Source organism: Xenopus laevis, chromosome 1S (assembly GCF_017654675.1).
Source record: "Xenopus laevis strain J_2021 chromosome 1S, Xenopus_laevis_v10.1, whole genome shotgun sequence".
Taxonomy (NCBI): Eukaryota; Metazoa; Chordata; class Amphibia; order Anura; family Pipidae; genus Xenopus; species Xenopus laevis.
This window is the reverse complement of record NC_054372.1, coordinates 79,484,901-79,500,174: the sequence shown is the minus strand read 5'-3', so window position 1 is coordinate 79,500,174 and position 15,274 is coordinate 79,484,901. Positions and strand designations below refer to the sequence as shown.

Below are 15,274 nucleotides of genomic sequence, written 5' to 3'. Positions count from 1 at the left end.
CCCGGCTGTTAGATACATTCACCCAAGCAACTCTGAAAGGGGAACTTCCCCCCTCGTGTTACGGGGCAATAATAGCTCTGATACTTAAGGAGGGAAAAGACCCATACGCCTGTGAATCATACAGGCCTATCTCACTGATTAATACCGATGCCAAAATACTGGCAAAAATACTGGCTAACAGAGTCAGTATTTAAAAGTCATTACGTTCCTTATACATCCAGACCAAACAGGCTTTATGCCCAATAAAACAACTTCCATTAACCTAAGACGCTTGCACACTCACATTCAATTGGCCAGGCAGTACCAAAGCACTGGGGTAGTGGCATCATTGGATATAACCAAAGCATTTGACTCGGTCAACTGGTCCTATCTGTGGCAGATTCTGGAGAAATTTGGTTGTGGTCCCAACTTCATTGCCTGAATCAAACTACTGTATAAAAAACCTACTGCTCAAGTCCGGGTTAATAATACTCTATCGGTAGCCTTTGAACTAGGGAAGAGGACCAGACTGGGCTGCCCTTTATCGCCACTCCTATTTGCTTTAGCAATCGAGCCACTAGCAGCAAAGTTAAGACAGGCACCATTAGTCAAGGGAATCCCATTAGGCAATATTGGAGAGAAGGTAGCCTTGTATGCAGATGATGTTTTACTTTTCTTGGAAGATGCAGGTCCATCACTCCGTGCCGCATTAGATATACTTGAGAGATTTAGAAGGCTTAGCGGCCTCTTGATCAATAAAACAAAATCAGTATTATTTCCTTTAGGAAATACTAATCTAGCAGAAAGGACCCTTACTCTCACCCCGGTGACTAGATTCCGCTACCTAGGCATAATAATTAGTACAGACCCAACAACATATGTAGCTGAGAATCTGGACCCAATCCTAGTAAGGATTAAAAACGCAACTCCACATTGGGTTAAACTCCCTCTGACACTATGGGGTAGAGTCAACCTTTTTAAAATGCTATATCTCCCAAGGTTTCTTTACCTGCTCTGGAACGCACCAGTTTACATAACCATCCCATTCTTTAAGAAAGTTAACAGTGAGTTACCAACAAAGTCAACAAAGCACCTAGACTATCATGGCTCACACTTACTGCATCTAGGGATAAGGGGGGACTTGCCCTTCCACATTTGCAAAATTATTACTATGTGTCCCAGCTATCTTATAGTCATAACTGGTTTAACCCAGAGGATAGCAATGCATTAACAAATTTGCATGCAACAATCATGGGTTCTCTGGAAGCTATTCGTAATGCCCCTTATAGAAGGGGGGGACAGTCCTTCATTGCCAGGGGTACTCACCACTCCTATTAAAGTGTGGGCAAAGGTACTATCGCTTACCCTAAATTATCAGGGAAAACACCGCTGTGGAGAAATTCAAATCTGCCACACCTAGTACAACTGGCGGATTTTCATTATTGGCCACTTATAGGGATCAGACACTTAGAAGACCTGTTAGTGGATGGATCCTTCCCCTCCCTGGAACAGCTAAAAACTAAATTTAAGCGGCAAGACATACAACTATTTAGATACTTTCAATTGAGACATGCTTTCCATGCCCAATTCCAATCATACCAGCTTTCACCAACGCAGCAGGCGTGGGAGGCCAGACTTTGGGATCCAGCCCCAGCTAAACTATTATCACAGATATACAGTATAATCCAGGCCTCACAGTCTGTGCCGTTTCACAAAGCCAAAAGGAAATGGTTGGTTACACTTCCCTCACTAGATGAAGAACATTGGGAGGAGGCTATAGATAACCTTTACAACTTTCTAATCTCCTTAAGGGATAAAATGATCCAATTTAAGATGATTCACCAAATATATATCATGCCCCAGATACTCAAGGTTATGAGTAGACTAGAGGGGGCTAAATGTGCTAAGTGTGGTACAGCAGAGGCAGGTTTCCTACACTTAATCTGGGATTGTCCCAAGGTAATATCATATTGGAGGGCGGTAACTCGATATAGCAATGAATATCTGTCTCTCTCTGGAATTTGTACTCCTGAAGTCTGTATACTAGGTATAATTGACAAAGTGGTGCCCTTACAAAAAACTAGAACATTACTACGCTCTATAGTGTTTTATGCAAAAAAACGAATTATTATGAAATGGATGCGTCCTAATGCCCCCACACTCCAGCAGTGGATTGATTTAATAAATGCCACCCTTCCTCTAATCAAGATGACCTATAATGCTTGGGGAACTCCTGACAAGTTTGAGAAAATATGAACCCCTTGGTTGGATGTCAACCCCCAGGCATTGTTATCGGATAGCTAAACTCTGACTGCAAGTTGTGATATGAGTTTGTAACATGTCAATCACTGTTTTATGCTATCACTTGTACCCAGTTTATTCTGCAAACGCCAAGTACAATAATTATTATTATTAATTTTCTTTTTTGTTTAAAATGCAAAACTATATACCTTTAAAAAAAGTTTATTGATCATTACAAAATGTTTGATATTATCCTGTCCTGGTCCGTTTAGAGCTACCAGCATCTGTTAAAATGGCTAATACATTCCATGTTTCTTTGTTAAGTCAATAATCAGGGTCCAGTGGCCCGTGGTGTTTTTGGGCTGTATTAGTTACCACTGCTCTAAGTGAGTAGACAGTTAAGGCCCTGGTTCACTCCCATTGCTATATTAGTAATTGCAAGTAGGCATGGCTTGGTTCACCTGTTATCAATCTGGCCCCATGTGATTAGTTTAAGCCATTGGGCTGCCTATAAAGACCCCTGCTCTGCACTGAATCATTGCCCAATATAGGTCTATCTTCATGGTTCCTGGGTGTGCTTACATATTGCCTGATCCTTGTTCTTGACCCTTGCCTGTTAATTGACTACTCTTCGGATTCTGATTGTGTACCAAATTTCTCTTTGGTTTGACCCTGGCTACACTTCTGCTCCTGATTTGCTATTTTATTGTTAGTTTGGTATTGACCCAGCCTGTCCCTTGACCATGCTCCTTGATCCCCATCCTTTCTGTGTACTACGTGCGGTTCCCTTTACCTGCTCAGAACTCTCTCCCTTGTCCTCTCACGATAAGACCTGGCAGGACCCAAGTAGTGGAGGGCTACTCCTGAAGCAAAAGGTAGTTGTTATAGGCAGAAGACTGAGCCATGACCGGGACCTTGGGGATTGTTCTGGGTTTGGGATACTTATTATAACACACGCACACACATTATCATGCTTTCCTTGTTTATTTGCAATAACTTTAGACCAATGAGCTTTAATAGGGAACATTTCTGATAATTTTACTTTCAGACCATCTCTTACATTATCAGAATCAAAATATTCTCCTGAACTATCTTCCCACACAACAACTCCTTCCTTATCCATTCTACATTTCTGCCATATATATTCATATACTTTGGTATAACACTTGACATCAGCTGCCAAAATATTTTTCAAGCTGAACGATCCACTATCTCTTCTATTCGATTATACAATTTTCTGGGAAATTTCTCAGAATCTGGCAAATCTTTAATTAAGGCAGAAAGTTCAATAGGGGACCATGGAACATGAACCCTATCTGTTATGGTTCCATTAACAGTCAGAACTTTTACCTCTCGCATAGGGGCTAGAAACCAGGGAGGACGTCCAGGTAAATGACCTGTCCTTGATCGTGTTAGAGAGAATGTGATCAGTTTGCTGCTGTCTATAGTTGGTAGAAGCTGCATAGTTGTGTTGTAATTGGTTTTCTTGGGGTGGTTCTAAATATTCATGTTTAGAAGGAGCATCAGCAAACTGAAAATCTGACTGAATACTAGTAGTATTAGTATTAAGCGGTACTGCAGGGGGTAGTATTCTCAAAAGACTGAGAAACAATAAGAGACAAAATAGTTGGAGCAGGAGGGGTATATATAGTGCTATTAGGATTACTATTTTTCTACTATTTTCTAGATTTCTCCTGGAACCTGCTCTAATACAATAAAACAGCAAGCAATTTTTCCCACAAATCTAGAAGGCATCCCCTCTAGTTTGTATTGGGTAAAATTGGGTAAAAAGCAAATACAGGCTTTCCACTGGGCACAAATATATGTATATATATAAAAGCTCAATCACACTATTAATGCTCTTAAGAGAAATGCCCTGACAAAACCCTTTATCAAATAATGGTAAATGTTCCCAAATAATGGTAAATATTAAAGCAAATATACTTTGCTTAACTAACAAAACTCTTTAAAGGAACAGTTCAGTGCAAATAGGCTGTGCAAAATAAAAAATGTTTGTAATATAGTTAGGCAAAAACGTAATCTATAAAGGCTGAAGTGACCGGATGTCTAATATAAAAGCCAGAACACTACCTGCTTTCAGCTCTCTAACTCTGAGTTAATCGGCGACTTGAAGGGGGGGCCACATGGGACATAACGTATGTGAGTTTGCAATTGATCCTTAGCATTCAGCTCAGATTCAAAAGTAACAGTAATGGCTCACGTGCTCCCCCCCCCTCTAGTCACTGATTGGTTACTGCTTGGTCACCAGGGTAACCAGTCAGTGGAAAACAAGAGAGCTGCAAAGCAGGAAGTAGTGTTCTGATCTGTTATGTTAGACATCCAGTCACTCCAGCCTTTATAGATTACATGTTTGGCTAACTAACTATATTAGAAACATTTTTATTTTGAACAGCCTCTCTCTTTAGCCAATTTTTATTTTTATACCGAACAATTCCTTTAAACTCACACACAAGACCAACAAGTTAAGTGTTAGAATTAACAAATATAATATAATAATGGTACCAAATAATTAAAAATATTCTGATGGATGCTTAGATTAGCATATTTCTTTAATAAACAGGCTAAGTCATCTACCACAGATGAAGTTGGAGCAATATCACTCTCCTCGCTTCCCCCCACCAGCAGCCCATCAGCAGAGCAATGGAAGGTAACCAGATAACATCTCCCTGGTAGATATAAGAATATCACTCAATAGTATAAGTCCATGTCCCACTGTAGGAGAAACAATAGCCTGCCTGAAAGCAGTTCCATCCTGAAGTACTGGCTCTTTCTGAAAGCACATGACCAGGCAAAATGACTTGAGAAGGCTGTCTACACGCCAATATTACAAAGAAAAATACACTTGTTGGGGTAGGAATTACATTTTACATGGTAGAGTGAATTATTGGCAGAGTAAACAGTGTAATTTAGAAATACAAACAATGCCATAGAAATCATGACAGAATCCCTTTAAAGTGACTAAGCAGAAAAGCAGAACGAGGTGTTATGGAAAAATGTCTTTATTTATAATGGAAATATATAATTATCTTTAGTGTTTATTTCTTTGATTCTCAGAATTATGTATTATTTCATTATGTGTAATTGTTATGTATTATCTGTAATGCCTTTTACCTGCATTGCTAAAAATTTTCCAATGGCCCATGTGGTGGTAAAAAGAAGGATAAGATAAACAATAGTTTATCTGAAAGCCGATCTACTGTGAGGTCCTTGCTCTTTCTGAAAGCACAGGATCATCCACAATGACCTGAGATGGCTGTGTACAAACCAATATTGCAACTAAAACTACATTTATTAGTTCAAGAATAAGTTTAAATTATGTAATTAATTATTTGCAAAATAAATAGAATAATTTAGAAATAAAAACTATACCATAAAAATCATGAGAGAATTCCATTAATTTCACAGTAGTTGAAATGACAGTGATAATTTATATGTATTGTTTTCTTTTGGAATTGAAAGGGATAAAGCTAGACATCCAATGCTGTATAAGTGAGAGTAAAGTTAGAGTTAAAATGTAAATTGTTTTGCATGTTTGCTTAGCTAAGAAACTAAGCTGTATTCTGTACTCTTTATTCTAGAGTCGAATTCGACGGATGTGGAATGACACTGTTAGAAAGCAATCCGAGTCTTCCTTTATTACTGGAGAAATAAATAGTTCAGCATCTCTGAACAGAGGTAATTTTTACCAATTTTTACCTAACTAAACCAAACTAATTTAAATTTTGTTTTTAAAAAAATGTAATTTAATTTTAACAATTTTAATTAGCAGAAACATAAACACACATATGATGGTAAAAGAATATGGACAACATCAGTTCACAGTTTGAATTCAGATATAATTCCATGTTTTAAGAAACTCATGAATGCTTAAAAATAGGGGAGATAACACATCTGCACTTTAGTATCTTCATAAATATACAGACTCACTGTCATTGTCAGTCTCATAGGAGCTAATTTTTTAACACAATACATCACCTAATCTGGCACAACCGAATGTATGGGCCATTTTGTGCCCACACGCATTGCTGTAAAATATTATTTGTTTTGTTTATGCACAATATCAGGCAATTATGTCGCAAGTAATGACATCTTTCTTGTGGGCGTGGCTGTGGGAGTGGCTAAAGTGCATAAGCATTGATATTTTTACGACAGGTAGTTTGCAGTGTAGTTCTAGCACAGTTATGGCCAGTAGCACTAGTTTGTACGCAGGCCAGGACTGTGGGTTCTGGCAAATGCCAGAGGGGCTGCAATATGGTGCCACAGAAAGTCAGTATTTAGTGGGCTGGTGGGGGCTATTTGGGCCTCTGTGTCAGCTGATTGGGCCTCTGTGTACCTGAGATGCCAGGGCCTATTTTAATTCTCAGTCCAGACCTGTATTGTGCACATCAATTATTATGAGTCATTGAGAGAGTCCACATGTAGCGAAGAGTGTCAGATGTTATAGTTACTAGAGACAGAACTGTATGGCATTGATGACATACAGTCATCTGATGGCCCTCTGTTATTGATAGCAAAGTGTGAGTAGTAAATTATGCAGTTTAGGTATACTACAGATTCCTCTAATGTTGACTTGACACCATACATTTGAATATTCTTCTGCTGAGCAGTGGACTTTATCCTCAGTTCCCCTAAACAAAAGCAGCTGCTCTTTATTATGAATGCAAATGAGCATCAATGCAAAGTAATATCACTACGAGAGCCGGGCCAACCCGGCCAGGCTTCCTAGGCAACCTAGCCGGCCACATCACCTGCTGAGTGTGCCAAACGGCGTGAGCGCATGCGCAGAAGTGCATTTACGCAAAAAAATACTAGCGGCAGTCAGGGAGAGATGGGACCGGACATGGGGCATGCAAATACTGTATCTGCAAGCAGGAATGGGAAAAATTCTCCCACTTGATATCAGAGAGATGTCAGTTAAAGTAGAAGAAGTCTTCTTCCACTTGGGGGTGCCAAATGTTAGGCACCCCCAAGTTGTTGTATATACTTATATGAAACCCTGGGCCGGTGCTCCGATCAGGAGAAAACTGCACTGGCCCTGGGTTCTTCCAGCGAGCACCACGGAGCAATCCTCTTCCGGATTCTTCTTTCTTCAAATTTCCCGGGGCAGACGCATGTGCAGTAGAACTAAATAGTCAACCTTTTAGTTAAAGTTCGGCTTTTCACTTTACTGCACATACGCAGCAGCGAGAAAAAAAGAAGAAACCGGAAGAGGAACGATTTGTAGTGGTCGTTGAAATAACCTTGGGCCAATGCAGTTTTCTGCTGATAACAGCACTGGCCCGGGGTTTTAGGTACGTATATACAATCACTTGGGGGTGCCTAACATTTGGCATCCCCAAGTGAAAGAAGACTTTCCTTCTCCTTTAAAAGAAGTATCTACTTTATACATTGCAAAGCCAGTATGTGAAATGTGGGTCCACATATAACATTTAAATGTTCAAATGATTATTCAGACCTTTAAAAGAAGGAATCAAAAGCAGTGTATTGTCTGTAAACAATAAATTAAACATCAGTATATAAACATATATACATTTACATACACAAAACTAACAGTAGTGCTGGAGATTACTGTGAAGCTGCTTATCTTGACTCTACAAGGCATTAACTAAAAACCTCACAACACACTTGTGTGCTATATACGGTATATTGTTTATATGAAAATAAATCTAAAGAGGTGTAAAAAATTCCCCTTGCTATATGTTTAAGTTTAAGTCCTTGTGTATTTCTATTTTAGAAAAGACAACTTAATGGGGAACTTCAGCTTCCAAACCAAAATTTGATAAAGAGGCCCACATAACACAGAACCCCCTAATATACTCATCAAATTTACCTGTTTCTTCAAAAAGTATGAATAAATGGCATTTTATATGCTGCAATCCAGCTGGTTAAAAGTTCTTCTCTTTCTGCATCATTTGAAATCCTGGCAGGGAAGAAGAGACTAAAACACTGATGTTACAAATTGTAACAACTTCTCCACAGCTTACAGACAGCATGCAGGAACTACTTAACCCACAATGCATTGTACTGTGATGTTCTGTTCCCTATTGAAATGACATGTGCAGAGAATTGTGGGATTTTGAGGATGCAGTCTAAGGACAGCTGGCTGTTGATACAAAGTATATACTTTGTGGGATTTGGAGGATGCAGTCTAAGGACAGGTGGCTGTTGATACAAAGTATATACAAAGTAGAGAGTCCGACACTGTAGAGAGAAGTCATTTGTGGGGCATGGTATCAAATGCTTTGATAAAATCTAAATAGATCACATGTACTGCTCCCTCACTGTCCAACATCTTACAAAACAATCAAATTCATCTGACATGACCTATCCTTCATAAAGCCATGCTGATTAGTGCTCGTAATGCCATTCACAAAAAATTATCCCTTAACAAGCATTCAAATCATTTGCCCACCACAGATGTCAAATTTACTGGCCTATATTTGCCAGGATGAGAATGTAATCCCTTTTTAAATATTGGAATGACATCAGCTTTCCTCCAATCCATAGGTACCATATTGGATGAAAGCGAATCTGAGAAAATCAAAAATAGAGGCCTGTCAAAACTAAATAAATCTCGTAGAACCGGGGGTATATGCCATCTAGCCCTGGCACCTTTTTACATACATTTTTAGTAAAACTTTGTGAATCATATCCTAGTCAGTCACTGACTAGATTGAGCTGAGCCAACAGTGCAGCTATTAAGTGAGCCTAGGAACTCCTTTATTGTATTCACTGAAGAAAAGAACGATTTAGCACATTTGCCTTTTCTGTATCTGTTACAAACACACTGGTACCATTATTTAATAGAGCAACACTCTCAACCTGCATCTTTTTACTATTAATGTACTTAAACGTTTTGGGGTTAGTCAGCCTCAGCCGCAATGAGCTCCTCATTTTCTATCTTTGCCTTCCTGATTGCTGTTTTACAACATTTATTATAGTGTTTATATTCATTAAGTGCAGCTTCTGTCCTCACAGACTTGTAGTTATTAAGCCACATAGGGTGATTCTTAGTGCTTTCACATTTACTGTATAATAAATTGAGAACAGTAACGATTTAATATAATTTTAGATGACAATCATTTCTGTTCTGTGTTTTTATCTGAAAACATAATGTTCTGAAGGGCAGCCATAAAGGCACTAAAATGAGTTTCTCTGAAATTGCGGAGTTGCGCTAGTGTTGATTCGCTATATAAAGCGAAGTTACGCTAGCGAAGGCTAATTTGCATACGGCGCGAAATTCAAATTTCAATGGAGGAACACGTTGCACTACAAATGCCTAGAAAACCTTCAAATCAGCAAATAAAATTTTTATTTTGCCCTACACATGTGCCCACTGTCTAGGTAAGTTGCCATGAGTCAGGAAATGTAGGGGGGAGGAAGGGGAGCCCCAAAAAATGTTCGATCTTTTTCAGCCTATCAGCCATCATGTAGAAAACACGCCAGCGTTTTTTGGGACTTAGAAAAAAAATTGACTTTTTTTTAAACAATCCCTATCTACTCTATTGCGCTTCGCCAGGTCTGAGGTGGCGAAGGAAGTCTAGCGTAAAAGGTAGCGTTCAGTACACTGCGCAAGTTAGTGAATTTGCGTAGTTTTGTCGCTAGCGAAACTTCACCTGGCGTAAGGTTGCGAAGTAACACTAGCGAAACTACGCCAGCGTTCGTTAGTGAATTTGCGCAGTAGCAAAAATGCCAAACGCTAGCGAATTAACGCTAGCGTTGGGCGCTTCGCCACTTAGTGAATTTGCCCCTATGTGAGATCACATTATGGTCACTATTACCCAGGGGTTCAATTACTTGCACATTTGCTATAAGTTCTGGGTCGTTAGAGATCACTAGATCCAGTATAGCATTGGTTTCTGGTTTGCTCCTCAACAACGTGTGTGCAACAAGTTTATAAACTTGTTCCCATTAACTGCCCTGGCAGTACTTTTGTTCCAGTCAATATCTGGGTAATTAAAATTCTCCATTATCATTGCTTTCCCCAAACTAGCAGCCTTTTCTATTTGCATCATGAGCTTAGCCTCCTCCTCACTTACATTAGGGGGTCTATTGCATACTCCTACAATTAATTTGCTGGACTCTTCACCCCCTCATTTTCTAACATCACCTCCTCCTTTTTATTATCTTTTAAATCCTGTCTAACATAGACATACCCCTCCTCCTTTTCTATGGTCTCTGTCCCTCCAAAACAAGTATAGCTGCTGATATTAACTGCCAAGTCATGCAACTCATTCAGCCATGTTTCGGCCGCACCATTAACATCATATTTTCCTTCCAGCACCAGCAGCTCCAGCTCTCCCATTTTACCAGTCAGATGCAAACATACATATAATACTGGTACCATATTGAACATATGACATGTGGTCCTCCCTGTCCATAACAATGCTCCCAACCAAATCTCCTCCTCCATTTTCCCTTCCTTTGCCCACTACCTCATCTAACCTGTCTTCCATGAAATCCTTTACTGAACCCTTCCCCATGCCTAGTTTAAAAACTCCTCCAACCCTCTAGCCATCTTCTCCCCCAAAACAGCTGCACCATCATGATTGAGGTGCAGCCAATCTCTGGCAAAGAGGTTGTAGCCAATTGAGAAATCAGCCCAGTTCCCCAAAAACCTAAAAACCTCCTCCGTACACCAATCTCTCATCCACGCATTAATCTCCCCAAAACTTCTGCTGTCTTCTCAACGCTGTTTGTGGCACAGGCAATATCTCTGGAAGTCCTCGCCTTCAACTTTACACCCGTTTTTTTTTAAAATAATTCTTGAGTACTTCACCATCTACTCAAACTTTGTCATTTGTACCTATGTGTACCATGGTCACTTTACCAGCCCCTCTCAATAATCTGTACACATGTTCCACCACATGCCGTACCCTAGCACCAAGCAAGCAGCAGACTGTTTAGCACGAAGGGTCCTTACAGCAGATTACCCTATCCACCTTTCTAATAATTTAATCCTTTAACTAAAACCTGCTTATCTTTCTTTGCACTTCCCCCCACTGTCGGTATTAGAGAAACTGCCTCCTGTGGGGCTCCGAGAGTGAGCCTGCTCCATACACACCAGTTCAGAGCTGTCCTCCTCAACATCTTCAGCCAAAATGGTGAATCTGTTGCTTGGGACGAGCTGTAAACACCTTAAGGTTTTTAATGCTGCTTAGCACTTAATTCACATGCAACTCTTAGATCACATGCAACACTCACTTAGCAGCAAGATTTTAAATCAGGTGGGTGAGATTCAAGGTGTATTCATCAATTCTCTGTGCTGGGGAGATGCTACTGTGCGGTAGAGTCCTGCGCAGGTCCATTTTTTGGAACCCGTACCCGACCTGTACCCGAAACCTGCAACCCGGACCCGCAACCCGTATTCTTACCCGCTTGGACCTGACCTGACCCGCAAGTACCTTATCTGCAACCTGGACCAGGAAGTGCTGTCATTGTAAACCGGAAGTGACATCATCGGAAGTAGGCGTGATCAGAGAAATTAGTCAAAATCACTACTGAGAAGACCTGCGGCCCGACCCGCGACCCACAAACCTGCAGAACCACCGACCCGCGTCTATACCCGCACCTGGAACTTCAACCCGCGGGGTACCGCAGGTTTTTGCGGGTAACCCATGTGTACCTGACCCGCTGCAGGACTGGTACTGGTAAAGTCCAGAATCGATATAATATTTTGGGCAGTAAAGTATTTTTGACTGCATGGATTTTCCCAAACCACAAAATGGCGTAACAAGACCATTCTTCTAAATCCTTAGCCAGTTTTTGAATGAGTTTAGGATAATTAGCCCTATAACAAGTTATGTTGAAGGGCATTATATTGACATCAAGATATTTTAAAAAGGAGTCTTTCAAAATAAAGGGAATGTTTGTTTTAAAAGTTTGAAGACATGTTTGGGAGTATGTATGCTGGATTTAGCGATATTTACTTCTAAGCCAGACACATGGGACAAGGGAATTTTTCAAGGAGGACAAACAAATTTTGTAGAGTAGTTTGAGGTCTAAAACATTGGGATCTAGTCTGAATAGCTGAGCAAGCAGTTCAATCATAAGAGCAACAATCGGAAGGGAAAGGGGGTGTGAGGTTTACAACAGGGAACCGCTGTAACCGAGGATAGCCACTCCATGGGGAGTGGATATGGTGGGAGCCCAGGGGTGTAGCCATAGGTGATTGGAGGCAAAGACATGATGATGAAAGTAATAGTAGGTTTATTGGCAGCCAGAACACCAAAAACAAAAAGGCAGGAACAGGCAAAAAAGGCTAATCAAGGTATCCACAAGGTGAGGGAAAAAATGGGGAACGCAGGAACCAAAAGGTACTCACTCAGGAAACAAGGTTTTCAGGAACAAGGCATTCAAGGTTTTCAAGGTTTCGGTCAGGAACAAACAGTAAACATTCAATGACTCAGCCCTGAGCAAAGCTCAGGGCGGGGTTTATAAAGGGAAGGTTATTAGGAATGGGAAACACATGAGGGTAAACGAGGTGGGTGGAAAACATGAGAACAGGCAGATAACAGAAACACTAAACACAAGAGTTCAGAACCAGTCCCGAGAGCCCCCCAGTGGCTCATGAGGTAAATGCTGCAAATGACCAGAACAGCACAACCAGAGTTCAAGTCCCTGGCTGATCCTGACAGGGGGCATCCATGGCATGTGCCACGTATAATTGGTAAATTAAGGGAAAGGAGGCCGATACATTTAATTCTGTGGGGGGTGGAGTACAAGACTCAGAATATATGTGACCAGTCTACTGTGTCAAATGTAATAATACCAAGCTTTGCAGGGCTTTAGAGTTAACATAATCTATTGTGTTTATGAGTCTGCGTTTAGAGCAGAATGTGGAGTAATAAACCTGGGAGCATTGTATATGCAAGTATGGTAACAGAGAGCTGTCTGCAAGGTGCATTTCCTGAACTACTAGAATATCTACCTTAAGGATGCATTAATATTTTGCTGCCCCAAGCAAGATCTTTTGTAGGAGAATTTATTCCCTGTACATTTTAGGAGATTTAAATTACATAGTTACATAGTTACATAGTAATTGGGTTGAAAAAAAGACAAAGTCCATCAAGTTCAACCACTCCAAATGAAAACCCAGCATCCATACACACAGCCCTCTCTACTTTTAATTAAATTCTATATACCCATACCTATACTAACTATAGAGCTCAGTATCACAATAGTCTTTGATATTATGTCTGTCCAAAAGATCATCCAAGCCATTCTTAAAGGCATTAACTGAATCAGCCATCACAACATCACCTGACAGTGCATTCCACAACCTCTGTGAAGAACCCTCTACGTTGCTTCAAATGAAAGTTCTTTTCTTCATTAAGTCTTTCATTGTAAAAAAATTAAATATTACTGCAAATGATTGGATAAGGCACCTTGGATTAGGCCTACCCCATTCAAACAGGTTGACCAACATTATACATTTTGTATTATGAGTTCTTTATAAGAGAGACCCCTGTGGAGGAAATAGCATCTGGTACCAACAGGTTAACATAAATAAATAGAGTTAATGTAACTAAAACAAATAAGAATATTTGAATAACATATGTATAAACATTGTTTACGTAATGATTTAGACATACGGCCTCAAACCAGAGAGGCATGAGGGGATAGCAAAGGACCATGATCGCGCAGGGGAGACTGGCCCTGTAAAAACAGGTGAAAAGCAGGACGTTTAATTAAATCCCAAATCTAGAAAACAAAAAACAGGTGTTTAAATGTCGCATATTTATGGCCTGTTATTTCAGCTCTTAGATAGCTGATTGGGATTTGGAGGTGATTTACTGGTGGACCATTGGGACCTGAAGGGATATAGTATATTGTTTTGGGGTGAAGGCTCAGAGAGCTGTAAGCCTAACTTGGCTTGTAGGAGCAGACCATCAGAAGGTTTGGTGATGAAGCCAGGATGTCCCTCGGGGGTTAATCCGGAAGAGGTTTCCAGGTGCAGTGCTTGATGAGCTCTATTGAGATCTGGGCTTTATTCTGGTAGAAGTTTAGGAAAAAGTATTGTGAGGATCTCCTGGGCATCAGTATAGGCTTCCGGGATGTTACGGATTCGTATGTTGTTGCATGAAGAGCAGTTTTCCAGGTCCTCAATATGTGACCATGTGTTGTAAGGTGGATATATGTGACTTTAGGGTGCTTTTTTCTATCAGAGCATCATGATCTGTGTGCCAATCAATGTGATTTCTTTTGTCAGTTCTGCAACAGTTTGTTGTAGCTCAGCTTGAAAGAAGTACTGCATTTTGAGGAATAGAGCTTTTAGGCCTTTTGTTAAATTGGATTTGGTTACACAAGAGGTGTGTGAAAACAATGCCTGCAATGGGGTTTCTTCCGACTGAGGGTTCTCCACGGTAGGAAGATTGGAGCAGTCTTGATGCTTAAAATCCTTTTTGACATATGAGGTCAAGTCCTTTTGGGTATGTTTATGGTGGGCTCCTGTCATCTTCTGATTATAAAAATGTCTAAAGCCCAATTGAAGTATACTGTAAAGGTAATAGGTCTTCTGCTCCGCTGTTCCTGTATATTATGGAGTGTCAGGGCTTGTTAAATATGCACAGGTCTCTCATAGGATATTAAGAATATTGCAGCTGTAGCCACTCTGTAAATGAAGCAAAATATAGGCATTGTAGGATTTGCAATGTTGTGGGGTGAAGAAGAGGTGTCACAGAGCCAAATATAGTGATGTCAGTCTTGGTCCACGTATGAGTATAAGAGCTCTGTTGAGTAGTTTAGATGCTACAATTGACAAGTGTTGAAGCTATGCACTACGATAAATGTTCATATGCTAGAGCATGGTGGCAATACGAGTATTGTTTTAACAAATAGGCCCTTTCTAAAAAGATTGTCGATGAGCCAAAAAAGTGGTCATAAGAAAAAAACGCCCATTAACTTTAATGCATTCGGACAAAATAGTCACTGAGACAACAAAATGTAGACTACTATTGACGTGAATTTTTTCGAAGTTTTGCAGATTATTCGATGAAGCAAGATGGGACAGATTCGCTCATCAACACATCAC

At 40.2% G+C, this 15,274-nt stretch overlaps 1 protein-coding gene across 19 annotated transcripts in view; it reads left to right on the top strand.

Annotated features, from left to right (window-relative positions):
• The window catches only part of adgrl3.S (adhesion G protein-coupled receptor L3 S homeolog), a 1,276,319-nt gene that overhangs the window by 992,308 nt on the left and 268,737 nt on the right, over positions 1 to 15,274 (top strand). For all 19 annotated transcript variants that reach the window (XM_041579809.1, XM_041579790.1, XM_041579795.1 and 16 more), the window contains one exon: positions 5,820 to 5,916. In XM_041579809.1, coding sequence (XP_041435743.1) covers positions 5,820 to 5,916 — 97 coding nt within the window. The remainder of the gene's footprint in view (positions 1 to 5,819; positions 5,917 to 15,274) is intronic.